At 32.8% G+C, this 14,400-nt stretch overlaps 2 protein-coding genes and 1 non-coding gene across 3 annotated transcripts; 1 reads left to right on the top strand and 2 right to left on the bottom strand.

Moving 5' to 3' along the window:
* The first annotated feature begins 3,032 nt into the window (after nucleotides 1-3,032).
* LOC116028753 (armadillo repeat-containing protein 6) lies at nucleotides 3,033-6,556 on the top strand. The gene is made up of 8 exons (XM_031270568.1): nucleotides 3,033-3,259; nucleotides 3,336-3,641; nucleotides 4,213-4,496; nucleotides 4,679-4,807; nucleotides 4,962-5,084; nucleotides 5,723-5,830; nucleotides 5,945-6,123; nucleotides 6,266-6,556. The coding sequence occupies exons 1-8, from the start codon at nucleotides 3,112-3,114 to the stop codon at nucleotides 6,387-6,389; spliced, it is 1,401 nt and encodes a 466-aa protein (XP_031126428.1). The 5' UTR covers nucleotides 3,033-3,111; the 3' UTR covers nucleotides 6,390-6,556.
* A 683-nt stretch (nucleotides 6,557-7,239) lies between these two features.
* Nucleotides 7,240-12,264, bottom strand: LOC116028480 (peptidyl-prolyl cis-trans isomerase CYP40-like). Its single transcript, XM_031270200.1, has 10 exons — nucleotides 11,957-12,264; nucleotides 10,682-11,182; nucleotides 10,481-10,568; nucleotides 10,159-10,211; nucleotides 9,639-9,743; nucleotides 9,388-9,463; nucleotides 9,200-9,237; nucleotides 9,065-9,124; nucleotides 8,861-8,919; nucleotides 7,240-7,516 (listed from the first exon to the last, which is right to left on the bottom strand). The coding sequence occupies exons 1-8, from the start codon at nucleotides 12,125-12,127 to the stop codon at nucleotides 9,071-9,073; spliced, it is 1,086 nt and encodes a 361-aa protein (XP_031126060.1). The 5' UTR covers nucleotides 12,128-12,264; the 3' UTR covers nucleotides 7,240-7,516; nucleotides 8,861-8,919; nucleotides 9,065-9,070.
* Nucleotides 12,265-14,228: 1,964 nt separating this feature from the next.
* TRNAI-AAU lies at nucleotides 14,229-14,302 on the bottom strand. The gene has a single exon. It is a non-coding gene; the product is annotated as a tRNA-Ile (tRNA).
* Between the last annotated feature and the right edge of the window lie 98 nt (nucleotides 14,303-14,400).

Below are 14,400 nucleotides of genomic sequence, written 5' to 3'. Positions count from 1 at the left end.
ATGAAATTGACAACTTTTTTAATAGTATTTTGGTAGCTATAAAATGGTTTCTCTATATATAAACAAAAGTTTAAAATATATAATATGTAGGCTGATAAAGACGGTAATGAATTTTAGTGAAATTTATCATGTTCTTTTGGCAAGAGTTGGTATGCAAGTATTGCTTTGACAAGATTTGTGTAACATTGCTGTCGGCGGGGAGAGAGCAAATAAAGAAAAAAAAATGAAGAAAAAACGTGGTTTTCGAACCGAAAAAAATGACAGGTAACTACATTTACATCACTAATAATTCAATGAAGGAGTAATATATGTCACGCTTTTAAAATTGAGCTGAAGGACAACATTTATACCACTAATAATTCATGAGTAACATTGATAATTGACATATTTGTGAGGACATAAACTACAATTTTTCTTAATAATAATCATTATTATTATGTTTAAATGAATTTGTAATTGTGTATGTCAGTATGTAGCACTTAAGCAGAATATTTATCAAAATTATAATCGGACAAGTATGCAAAGGACGGGATCATATGAAAAACCTAACCTAACCACCAACTAATTGGCACAATTTGATGATAGAGTGTATTGAGTAGTGATAACAATGTAACATGCATTAATATTGGTTGCTGTGGTCGTCGATGGTGTACTATGACTTTACATGAAAAACATTAATTAAACCAACATTAGACTTCGTATATATACTATACACCACCCATTATCTTTTGAGTAATGGTCCCTTTTCGCTGTACCAAAAAGAAAAAAATGTTAAATATCATGGCGAAATTTGCGCTCTTTAACTAAAATAGATACAATAAACACTAACATATTATTAAGTAATAATAAGTATTAAATAACTATCCAAAAGATCAGAGATGACCAAAACGAAGAAAACATGATTCTCATATATAAATGTTACGAGTTTGATTCGAGGCCATAACATAAGACATTTTTAGTGTGATTTACTTCTCATATATAGTTTGCAGACTATTATACAAGTGCAAGATTTACCCAATGCATATGATCAGTTAGTGATTGCACGCGAATTTTCGTTCTCACAAAAATATAATTTTAAGTTAAATTATGAAGTGTCTTATACAAAACCAACTATATAAATGCTACATAGTTAGCTAATAGCTACACATTAATATAAATATATATATATTGGTAAATGGAGGAAAATGTTTATGGTTCATGATTGTGTATGTCTGTATCAAAATGAGTGGGTTCCCCACTAATTATATTCCATTTTAAAGGAACACACGGCCTTTCTCCCTTTTATCTTTTTGGGTTTGTATAATCAAGTTGTCCTTGAAAATGGGATATCAATTTTGACCACTATTACATCAAACATCATCAATAATATCACTTTCTCAATCCCCTAATCTATGCTTATACTAGTAGTTAGTTATGCTTAATGAATGCGTTTAATTATTATCTTAGGGTTACGTTGCTTCATCAATCCTTAAATACTGCTAGCTCATGGTTGAAAAGGAGATTAATAATGAAAGCCCATATTGAATAAGATTGTTTTTAAATCTAGCTAGTGTCTTGTTGGGTAATTTGATGTGTCTTTCGTATGTTGGTTCTAATGTTAGCGATTGTCGTGCTATTATGAATTCTTTAGGTGCTTGTCGTGTATGTTATTCATATTTGTTGGTAAGCGAACTAGCACTTTGCTCACACTCTTGCTAAAGCAGTTGGTTCTCATGTTGGTCTCTGCTTGTGGGAGGGTGAACTTCCATCTTTTATTCATGCTTTATTGAGTTAATTAATGCAATTTTTTGGGTGTTTGCTTTCAAAAAAATAAAAAATCAATCCTTAAATACTGCTAGCTTCCTACTCTACTGTTTAACTACCACATCTATAATCATTGCATAAATATAATAATAAACATTCATGTATATTAATATTGATGATGATGAATGTTTTTAGGGAAGCTTTTAGTTAATTGGTTGAAGGATACGTAGGTTAGCGGGATTGAAATTGAAATAGATTCATAATAGGTTACGTTGCTCTCACTGTCATGTGCATATATGATTTTGTAGACATAATATAAAGATTACGAGTTTACTTAATGTTCATAAAAACTAATGAATATATATCTCATTTCTTCTTAGACAATGTGTTGTTAGTAACTTAGTATAGAATGGGACGTTTTTGCATGCCTGCATTTCCACCAACGATAGTTTTGATGGAGGATCGAGAGGCGGCCATTGTTGTTGCCTTTCTGCCCGTGCGAATCGAGAGTTGGCATTCATGCGAATAATAATGTTTATCAGAAAATCATTTATGTATCCAGGGCATGGCAGTAAAATAATGGCATGAAATTACCGTAGCGCCTTTAATTTTTCATTATTTTTTATTTTTAAAGATAGTAAAGTTGGGATAACACAACCAAGTTGATCGGACGAGTGAGTGAGTAAGTTGTATATTATTTTATTTGGTTGAGTGATAAGTTATAAGTAACATAGCAAGCTTTATTTCCTTATAGTCATTTATCCGTTAGAGTTACACTCACCCGAAGCTCACCTTTCAGTGTTTTCACGAAAAGAATTCGGAGTTGAGTGACTAGAAAAAGGAAAAGCATAAGTGTGAACAATAATCAAGCTCATAACTTTCTTATACAATAATCATACTTTACGCACTAGATCACCTATTTCCGGATAGAATTCTTTACTTTACACCAAAAAGTGAAGCAACAATTGCCCAACCATAAAAGTTTGGTCAAACAAGGTAATTCCATAATTGGGCATAATGTCGCGTTTTCCACACAGCACGAAGGTAGCTTCAAAGTTATAAATTATAATAGCCGTGATTCTGACGTAGTTATGACAGTTTTATTGCGTATTACCAGTGTATATATATATAGAGAGAGAGAGAGAGTAGAGCCCATTAGCCCAATTACTCAATTTCTCTGGCATGTAGTTTATAAATGGGCCAAACTTTCAAATGTTTGGGCCGAGTTGTTTTAGAGAAGCCCATGGCCAGTATATTACGAGTAATTTTCAAAGATCTCCCGCACTATCTTCAGGCTTCCCTCTCTTACTCTCTGTTCAGTGTTCACGGTAGCGGTTGTAGCGGGCGGCTCCGGCAGCGACAGCGAAAATGGGACCACCGAAGGCGGTGCGAACAGTATCACAGGAAGCGTTCGATGAAATGGTGAAGGAGAACATGGAGGACCTCGGAATGGACGCAACCGAAGCTCTCGAAGACGCAATCCAAACACTAACCCTCCAAGGCGTCGATCTCTCCGGTATTTTACTTTCTCCCTCTTACTATCGCCAACGAAGCGATACAGATTTCATAACAGCTCCTTTTCTATCCGATAGGCATAGTGACTTGCGTCCCGGGAGTGAGTTCCGTGAATGACAATCCGGTTATTCAAACGATCGAGAGACTGAAGCAGCTGGATCTCAAGTTGGCTAGTTCAGTCGAAAACGATGGTGTTCTGAAGGAAATTGTGGAATTGTTGGATAGGTTGAATGATTCGTGCACTGGTAAAGGATCAGGTAATGTGGCTATTGCTACCAGGAATGGCGGAGTGCAATTAGTGTCCTCCGTACTTTTGAAGCTTCCTAGTGCGTTCAATCAGGGCGTGATTTCCTCTTTGAAGACATTGGCTTCGCTACTTCATGGTATGAAATTACTTATTACTGTGTTATTAATTGGTACTACCGCACTTTTGAATGATCGATCTGATTACGTTGGTGAATTTTATCTGTACTACTTTAGATATAATCTCTCCTAAAGTGAAATAACTTGACTTGCTTTTCATGTTATGAAACATTGATTATTCAGTATGTTGCTGATAGCTTATTTGTAGTGAATATTTAGTGAACTGTTCCTAATGCTTATAGTTAGAAGCTAATACTGGTATGGCATTCATTGTTGTGGAATTATGCATCTGAGTTGTCTTGGCCTAAGAAAACTAAATAACTTGACTTGCTTTTCATGTTATGAAACATTGATTATTCAGTATGTTGCTGATAGCTTATTTGTAGTGAATATTTAGTGAACTGCTCCTAATGCTTATATTTAGAAGCTCATACTGGTATGGCATTCACTGTTGTGGAATTATGCATCTGAGTTGTCTTGGCCTAAGAAAACTAAAAATTCCTGTATATAGCTTACTCCAACTATCTGGATGCGTTCTGATTTTCATGCACTTGAATTTGTGCATGTGCCTGTGATTTTTTCCATTCACAGATCTTCAAAGCACAGAAATGTTTAGGGAGAGTGGTGGACCAAAAGCAGTTGTTGGTATCCTAAAGGATAAAAGTGAGGATGTAAATATTTTGGATAATGGATTTTCTGTTGTTGCGGCAGCTGCAACTGGTAATGAGGTTCTCAAAGCATCATTTATGGACCTGAAAATTGATGAGCTCATTGTTCAGTGTCTAAGAGAACACAGCAGTGGGAGCATTCCTTGTTTATATGATGCTATACGAGTCCTGTTAACATCTGATGATAATCGTGTTGTAGCTTCTCAAGTAAGTAAAATGAATGCTCATCTATATTTCTAGTTCTATGCAAGATTTTTACTCCATTTTATAGACACAAGTGGCTGGAAGTCAACCCTTCAGGATAGGTCCTGAAACTGGAGAAATAGAATAAAATTGTGAGAGTAGTTCATTTTGTTTGTTTAATTGTTGAGATTCATTATCCATTTTAGGTTTTTGGATATGCTCGAAGATTTGCAAAGACTGGAATTGCTGAAGCACTTGTGGGATCTCTCAATCAAGGGATTAGGACTCCCAGTCTAATGTCAGCCTGCAATGCTTTGAAAGCCATTGCTGTTAATGTAAGCTCATGCTTCTGTAATCACTACATCATGAAACTCGCCTCTGGCTCTATGCATGAATCATGAATGACTTTCATTGTCTTTCAAGATATTTCAAGAAATTCTATTGGATTGTTGCTATTAATTTGCCATCTGCTCCTGCTTCTGTTTTCAGGATGAAATATGCAGAGGTGTTGCTGATATTGGTGGTATAGATGCAATTCTTTGTTGTATTGATGAAAGTGGTCAACAGGGAAACAATGCCTTAGCAAAAACTTGCTGTTCTTTGTTATCTAAGGTGCTAAGCTTGGTTACAACTTCTTGTGAACATATTAGTTGCTCAGGGCATATGATCAGAAATTTGTGAATAAGAACCCACCCCTCTTTTGTTCCATTTGAAACTGTATACCATTTTGAGTGTTCTCATTATGCAATCAAGCTTGTATGTATTCGTTGCCTTGTGAAAATATTTTCAAACTCTTGTTTTTAAGTGATATATATATATATATATATATATATATATATATATATATATATATATATATATATATATATATATATATATATATATATCTGGCCAGTTAAATTATTTTGAAACATTGAAGCTCATCTAAGGGTGTGTTTGGTTCGCACATGGGAATCGGAATCGGAATGGGTATCAAATACTTGGTAAGGGTAATGGGTTTTGGTGAAAGTATTTAGCATGTTTGGTAGTTGGGTGGAATGGGAATGAATATTAATAGTTGGGGAAGAAATGAAGAAGTGAAATGAAACCCTTATTTAATAAGGGTATGGGTTTTCCCATTAATGGGGTATTCCATACCCATAGTAGCATTCTCAAAACCTATTAACCAAACACTAGCAATCACTTTCATACCCATTCCCTATACCAAAACCCCCCAACCAAACACACCCTAATTTGTTGTACTTGTCTAGTTGGCAGGAAGTGATGTAAACAAGGGTGCTATAGTTGAGAAGAGAGGCATGGAAAGGCTTATTAAAATTTCAACACTATTTTCTGATGATCCTTCTGTACTTCAAGAGGTAATGATTTACATGGGCACATACTTCCAAACATTGGAGTAGTACAAAATTCAATTAATTGCTAAATGCTTTCAAGTATTTTGACATGTTGTAATCAATCTTTACTTGTTACAGATCATGTCTATTATTTGTGTGCTATCCTTGAGATCCCCAGATAAAGCAGCTCGGGCTATTGAAGCTGGAGCCGGTGACCTTGCTATCCATGCCATGAATAGATTTCCTGAATCAGAGCAACTGCAAAGGAGCGCTTGTTTCATGATTCGTAATCTTGTGGTCAGAAATCCTGAGAACAGGCAAGTCTGTCCCCTTAATAACTGTTTTATATCTTTCTAATAGGGGAAGGTGGGACAAGTTCAACATGAGGAAAATAATTGGTTCTGTGGCCAATTTATTTGCTTAAGGCTTTATTGGAATTCTTATGTTTCAATTTTGCAGAGCACTTTTGCTTGGCAATGGTATTGAGAAGCTCATCAGGAAGGCTAAGTCAAACCACAGAAGCTGCAAAGATGCTGCGACTGATGCACTAAGAGATCTTGGACTTGATGACTACAACTCTTAGTCTACAATTCTGAATTGGTAAATCTGAGTCTAGTGCTTTCTTCTTTTTGTTTTTTTGGGGAAATATTCTTCCAACTTTTCAGCTTTCAATGGTTTTCAGTTGTGCATGTATTTGGATGGCATTACAAGAAACCCATTTACAATTAAGTGTGATCAATTTGGCTTCCATCTGTCTCTGATGTTTTACTTTATAATTAGTGATCCGATCCCTTATTCTATGTTGTTATCACATTATTATATTGTAAATTCAATACGCCTAACTCGCCCCTCACTCCCAAGACTTTGAGCCTTGTCAACAGTGTCTTTGTTAGCATTACATGAGGTAATTCTAACTTCTAAGGCTCGGGAGTCGGGACACTTGCTCACCTTCATAAACTCAATGCGGATCAGCCATCAGGTGCGCATATCTCATTCTTTATAATTTATATAAATGGGATCTTTTCGGTAACATCTTTATTGTAAAAATATTTTCTTACAAAAATAAACTATTTATTTATTAAAGTACATTAGTAAAATACAAATTAATTATGTGGGTGGATGTTTAGTAAAATTATTATAATAACATTTTATTAATTACATTAATAAATTAGTTTTTATGTAGAAATTTTAACGAAGAAATACAAGTAGATTTGTTTTCATTTATTTTATAATATTTTAAATACTTTATTTAATTATTTTCATAGATTAACATTTTATTAATTACATTGATCAATGAATTTCCATGTAGAAATTTTAACGAACAAATACAAGTTGATTTATTTCATTCATTTTAAAATATTTAAATATTTTTATTTAATTATTTTCTTAGATTAACATTTTATAAGTATTAATATTTTGTTCAAATGGTGTAATAAAACCCCAACCGAAACGAGTTAAAACACTGAGAAAATGTTCATCCGTAATGAATGGTCAAAGCACGCGACTCCTTTGGACACTATTCGCAATTATACGAGACCAAAACCAAAGCAAGGGAATGAAGGGAGCTATGTCTTCTGATTGAATGTACGGTCCACCGTACAATCTTTGGTGAATTCAGTGGAAAATAGAATAAGAACACAAGTTGGCCCAGGAATTAATTTTGTACAATTATAATTCTGCAAGCTGGTATCCATTATTCTTCCAAGGAACCTGTAAAAGCAAATTAACAAAGCAGCAGAAATTATATTAAAAGCCTTCTTTTTTTAAAAATGTTTGTGACAATTATATCCAAACTTTTTTTTAATGTATAGAAATTATATTAAAAGGTTTAAAATTTGACAAATTAAATATCAAATATTTGTATTTTGTAACAATTACAGAGTATATTTTTACCTTCTCTTTCTTGAGGTTACACAAAAATTATTTAAAAATTACAATATAATATCATTTAATGTTAACCGAGCACATAGCAAACATATAATTTAATACCCAAAAAAAAAACCTAATACTTCTTTTGTCTCATTTTATATGTTTGCTATGTGCTTAGTTAACAAGATTTGACTATAATTATTTTTAATTTAATTTTTCATAAGTTTAACTTTAGTATTAATATACAACATTTATATATTTAAAAACTATACTAAAAGTACTATTAAACACCAAAAATTAAATTTTTAGAAAAATGGGACAGAGAAATATCAAATAAAATGAACAAACATTTCTACAAAATTATATTAAAAGTTTTAAAATTTAACAAATTAAATATCAAATATTTGTATTTTGCACCAATTGTTATTAATATAATTTTTATTATATTAAATAGTAAGTATTTGTATTTGATATTTAATAAAAATACAATAACAAATACACATACTTGATATTTTAAACTTATATTAAATTTGATATTTGATATATTAAAAATTATATTACAAATTATATAATTTGATATTTAATTTGTTAAATTTTAAAACTTTTAATATAATTTTTATACATAATTTTTAAGTATATAAATTTTTATTATAAATTTTGATATATTAACAAATACTTGATATTACAAATTATATCATTTGATATTTCATTTGTTAAATTTTAAAACTTTTAATATAATTTTTATAAATAATTGTCATAAAATAAAAATTATTTAATAAAAATTATATTAAAAGTTTTAAAATTTAACAAATTAAATATCAAATATTTGTATTTTGCAACAATTACAATTTTCAAATAACTTGACTTTCTTGAGTTCACACAAATTATTTAAAAAATTACAATATAACATCATTTAAAAAACATAATATATAAAAATGCCTATCTCTACTAAATGTTCAAAATTAAATTCTTCTTTTTCAAACACACACTTTCCATATATAAAAACATGTTAGATATTATATCTACCAATTAGTATCTAAATTTGAGTTTCTTCTATCAAAATTTAAAATTTTGGATATAATTGTCACAATAGAAATGTTCATTTTTATTTATTTGCAAATAAGTATAACCCAAACATGTATATAATAGAAGTTAAAACTAAAAAGTGAAATAAATTGTGTTTACCTGTAGCACTATAACTAACTCATTCAACCATTTTAGGTACATAAGCCTGTGCCAGTTTCCTGAGAATATCAGCAAATAAAATTGTAACGAATTTGTAAACTCAAGTTACACGAACCAGTTCTAAAGCAAAGACACATCTGATTGTCAGAATCTCTGAGCGAAAGTCAAATGGTCAATAGAAGCCCAAATGTAAAATAGAGTTACCTCAAGTTATTTGAACATCTTAACACATGCTTTTTTCTCCTGATCACGTCTATCAGCAATCTATCACATAAAATAAAGTGCATTAGCATTTTGGATATCCTGTTATTTAACTCAAATTCAAGGTCATATGTTTACCTTTTTCTTTGCAGCAGCAAGTTCCTTTCTAATTCCACCTGAAAGAAGCCAGCCATTGGCAAGTCAGAGGATCTAGAAGCTATTTTGGAAAACTCAACGCATTCAACAACTTCATTTCAAGCCATCTGATTAGAATACAAAAAATTAAGGAAAAAAGATCATATCATAGAAAAATAAGAGATACTAACCATCATTTGGCTCCAATTCAAGTGCTTTCTTAAAACTTTCAACTGCAGCATCTATGTCATTGAGAGCCATGTGTGCCTGATAAAGTCAGTGATCAGAACTGTTAGACCTGTCAGAAGTATATAAATAGTTGTATGTGAAGATAATATACCAAAGCCACCCCCACTCCGAAGGGAAAATACAGCATAAATTGCAGGTAAATTAAGATTACAAACCTATAACATCTAACATTCATCTTTATTAAAGAACTAACCTGACCCTGGCGAAACAGAGCTTTTGCATTGTTCTCTCCATCACGCATTGCAAAGTCAGCTTCCAAGAGTGCTCCCTTGAAATCTCCCAATTTCAGTTTACATGCCTGAAGAAAGAAAAGTCATATGTATATAGTGGTCATAGGAAGAACTCAATGAATATTTCAAGATTCAAAACCCATTAAGCTGTTAGTGTTTTACTCAATAACATAGCATAAGCTGATAACTAAAGGAAGTGAAAACGGAAAATTTGTAAACGTGAAGTAAAAGAATTTGAAGTAAAAAGTGTAATCATAAAAAAGGCATTTAGGCGTGAATATCAACCTTTTTGACTTAAGTATAGGGGGAGGGGGCTTAGTTCTGTTAGTCAAACTGTTAAAGCACGAAAACAAGATGACTGATTGCCCCTACATTATTTTCATTTGAATCAAAATAAAAGGTCCCACTTGATGAGTGCTACAGCCTCAACTATGACAGTACAAGACAGGTAAAAATGATCAAACAACAAGTAAAGGAGCTTACTGAAGTGTTACTGAATATCTGTGACTTAATCTTTCTCAAATACACACTCTTGTCTGCATAAAGGAAAACAGCTAGTTAGACAGTATCTATATAAAGTGATCAGATTGTCTGAACCGCATTACTAGAGAAATTGTATAGTACATCTGAAATATTGTACCAAAAGTTTTTGTTGCAACAACTTTCAGTGTTGATAAAATATGTTTTCATTTTGGTACTAATACCTTTTCAGGAAAATAGCTTTTGGTATTCCTAAGATATTATACCTAAATTTTATGGTAGAATTTTCCATATCTGAAAGGTAAGGGAACACAACTACTTTTACCTTCATCAATCCCTTCCTTTTCCCAACAGACATCCAAATAACGCAAAGCTTTTCGATACTTTCTAAGAGCCATCTTATAGTCTTGCTTCTGGAAAAAGCAAAGTTTTCAAATTACTAATGCTAAAGTAAAGAGCAAGTATAAAAAGAAATCAAATGTTACAATGTGCAACAATTGAATATTGTTTGCTTAGTTATTAATACCTTAAAATGTTCATTACCAAATGCCTTGATTGACTCAACAGCAGCCACCCACCAAGAGAGCTCTGTGTGATTTTCAGCAAGGTCAGCTGGCCAATCAGGATACATATCACCATCATTGAAAAAGTTTGCAATTCCATCATCTGCTCCCTCTGGAATTTCTCCACAATCAGCGATAATAACATCGGCAGTAGGGCAATCATTTTCACCTGTCTGGACATGCTCGATAGAACGAACAACTCCCATTCCCTTTATTACCTTCCCAAATACAACATGCTTTCCATCAAGATGAGCAGTGCGAGTGGTTGTGATAAAAAATTGAGATCCATTTGTGTTTGGTCCAGAATTAGCCATGGATAACATCCCCTTTCTCTCATGCTTCAACTCAAAATTTTCATCCTCAAATTTTAGTCCATAAATGGATTCTCCTCCAGTACCATCCCCAGCAGAAATATCACCTCCTTGAATCATGAAGCTCTTAATGACACGATGAAAACGAACTCCCTGCAAGGATAAAATAGATTAGTGCTAGAATATACCAAAATTCATTTTACCAGTATATATGGAGATCGATCTGAAAAAAGTTTTACAGCTTCAGTTGAAGTTACAGTCAATGGCGAAGGCTGAGGAGACTCCATTAACGTCAAGGAAAAACTCGCAAAAACTATCAATTAAGTGCACAGTAGAAATATCTAACTGATCTCAACATGAACAACAAGTATATATGGAGATCGATCTGAAAAAGTTTTCCAGCTTCAGTTGAAGTTACAGTCAATGGCGAAGGCTGAGGAGCAGCTTCAGTTGAAGTTACAGTCAATGGCGAAGGCTGAGGAGACTCCATTAACGTCAAGGAAAAACTCGCAGAAGGCTGAGGAGACTCCATTAACGTCAAGGAAAAACTCGCAAAAACTATCAATTAAGTGCACAGTAGAAATATCTAACTGATCTCAACATGAACAATAAATCAATCATCTATATGGACAAAGAGCGCTAAGCAGAACCGGTCACACTTCCAAATGATTAAAACAAAGTACAAGTTATTATAAATTAGAATTGCACTCTTTCCCGCCTTTATATCGTAGTAGAAAACATGATCGCAATCAAACAGTCATGATCTGTTTATGAAGATGAATTTCCGAACCAAATCAACAACTAGTCCGAACTTCCATTCACAAGGCATGAGACAACAACCCCTCATTCATTTTACGTATCTACACATGTACGTATAGATTAAAAAAAACACATAGGTATTCAGAAATACAGAGATACGAGATTTACCTTGTAATGGAGGGGAACGCCGGTGTTAGGACCAATGCCTTTCTCGCCGGTGCAAAGAGCTCTGAAATTCTCGGCGGTTTTCGGAACCACATCATTGTAAAGCTCCACCACGATCCTCCCTTCCAGCTCCCCTCCGATGCTTATATCCAGAAAGCACCGCGGCCTCGCCATCTCCGATCAACTCTCTCTCTCTCTATCTATCTATCTATATATATCAGTTAGAGGGAGTGATAAACCCTAAGTTTGTTTGACTTGTTGAGAACTTGAGGCTACGGAGGCTTCGAGAGTTCTTAGCACCGATGCATCGCGCTTTATATAAACTTGAACTTCCAGGCCCCTCCCAACTTCCGCGGCAGCGCTCGTCTCTAACTTAGGCCGCGTGTGCTAACGTGCACAGCCCGCATAGTGATTAGTGACGCTGACGCACTGACGCCGTTTGTTTTGTTCAAAATAGTTTCCCTTTTTGGTCCGTTTCCATTTTGGTAAATCCCCATTTTTACACAAATGTGTTAGTTAGAAAATGTCCACAGTACTCTTAAAAAGTATTAGTCGTGCTTAACAGGATCAATGAATGAGTGAAACACAAGTTTTGTATTAAAAAGTGAAAGCGTTCAATTTTTATTAACATATTATTAATCAATTCCGTCACATTAAAAATTGATTTACTTCTCATGTAATTTTTGAATTATTATATATGAGCAATATTTACTCATTGCGTACTATCAGGTTGACTTCAGTCTCATAATAACACAATCAAATTAGTTTGACATTGACTTAGTAATCATACGGTTCTAAGTTTGACTCCATGTAACAGCTGTCTATTATCGTTCACCTATAGACAATTTATGTTACTTTACCTTATTATAGTTCTTTGTCGATCATAATCACAATGCACATTTTGATGGTGATTCTAAACTTTCTCTAAAAGAAAAGATATTAGTCCCGTCACATCTAATCACTTTAAAAATTTACAAGGGATATTAATTTTCCAAAATCAAGAAAACTTATAAAAACAAGCAATAAACAATGCTTCGTATCAAATTGTTTATTCATTTGCCGGCACGCATCGAATACATCCCACTGCTGTGGGACAAGAAAAGATTTTCAAGATTAGTACGGAGTACAAGTTTTTGCCTGAGAACAGGACTTCGAAAAGACCATTGACTGTGCCATTTTGTCATTGTATATATCAGTATATATACTCAAATCATTGTTAAGTTTAAGACAATGACATTGCAACATTATCATTAAACTATGCGAATATTTAATCTTAGATTACGATAACCAGTACTCATCAATGTATTTAATAAAACGTTTTGAGTGTTGTTTTGTTTATAGTAATTGATAGTATTTTTATTCTTCGATGTTGTATAAATTTTTATTTATTTAATAATCTAGTTTAAAAGTAACAATTAATAAGTGTGAATGAATGTTATACTTTTAATTTATGTCTTTTTTTTCGTTATTTTTTTTTTTATACATGATGCCATAAGAGTTGCACCTACTATCAATATTTTTGTTAAAAATATCCCTACTATTATAACTTTCGTTATATTTTCTTATTATTGTTATCGTGCATATACATCTATGATCCGCCGTATATTTTCTTATCTTCTTCAATGATAATAATATATAGGCATTATATTTTGAGTACTATATAAGTTATTTTCTAAAATATAAATATCAAATTTATAAAATTATATTATTATTACTATTACTCCGTATTATATAATAATATAAATATTTAAAATCTAAATAATTCTAAGATTTTAATATGTTGGGCATCTATTTTTGGACATCGTGTATAAAAATATTAGTATTATAATAAGAATTATGGGAGATGTTGCCCTTACCATTACAGCAAATGGACAGCCACTAAAAACTGGCCATGCCAGCATTATTCTTATGTTGTCGTTTGTCAACCAAACGAACATTCCAGAGATGCTGCGTCCGATTAAAGTGAATGAATATAGTGTCTAGTTCTGTGCATACCTGTGGAGGATAATGATATTCCTGTTGTTGGATAATGTTTCAACTTTCAAGTGCACTAAGCAACTATATTGGTGGTCATTTTTTTTTGGAGATGCATCATATATATATAAGCGTTTTGATCCGACTTATGCAACATTAGATTTATGCATTATAGATCATAGACAGACCGTGAACTAAATAAATTGGCCCTACAATATCAACTATTACATTATTTGTGCATTATGAATGCCCCGAGTGCTAGCTAACATCACAAACTGTAACAATAAACTAAAATTAAATTTGGCCCATGCAGGTCTCGAACCTGCGACCTTCGCGTTATTAGCACGACGCTCTAACCAACTGAGCTAATAGGCCACACGTTTACAAGTTATATTATAACTTTGACATTACTTCAAAAGCCATGGAGAGTTTTAGATACAATACAGTTTTTTTTTTTTTTTTTTTTTTTTTTT

The sequence above is a fragment of the Ipomoea triloba genome, chromosome 9 (assembly GCF_003576645.1).
Source record: "Ipomoea triloba cultivar NCNSP0323 chromosome 9, ASM357664v1".
Taxonomy (NCBI): domain Eukaryota; kingdom Viridiplantae; phylum Streptophyta; class Magnoliopsida; order Solanales; family Convolvulaceae; genus Ipomoea; species Ipomoea triloba.
This window is presented reverse-complemented; position numbering and strand designations above follow the sequence as displayed.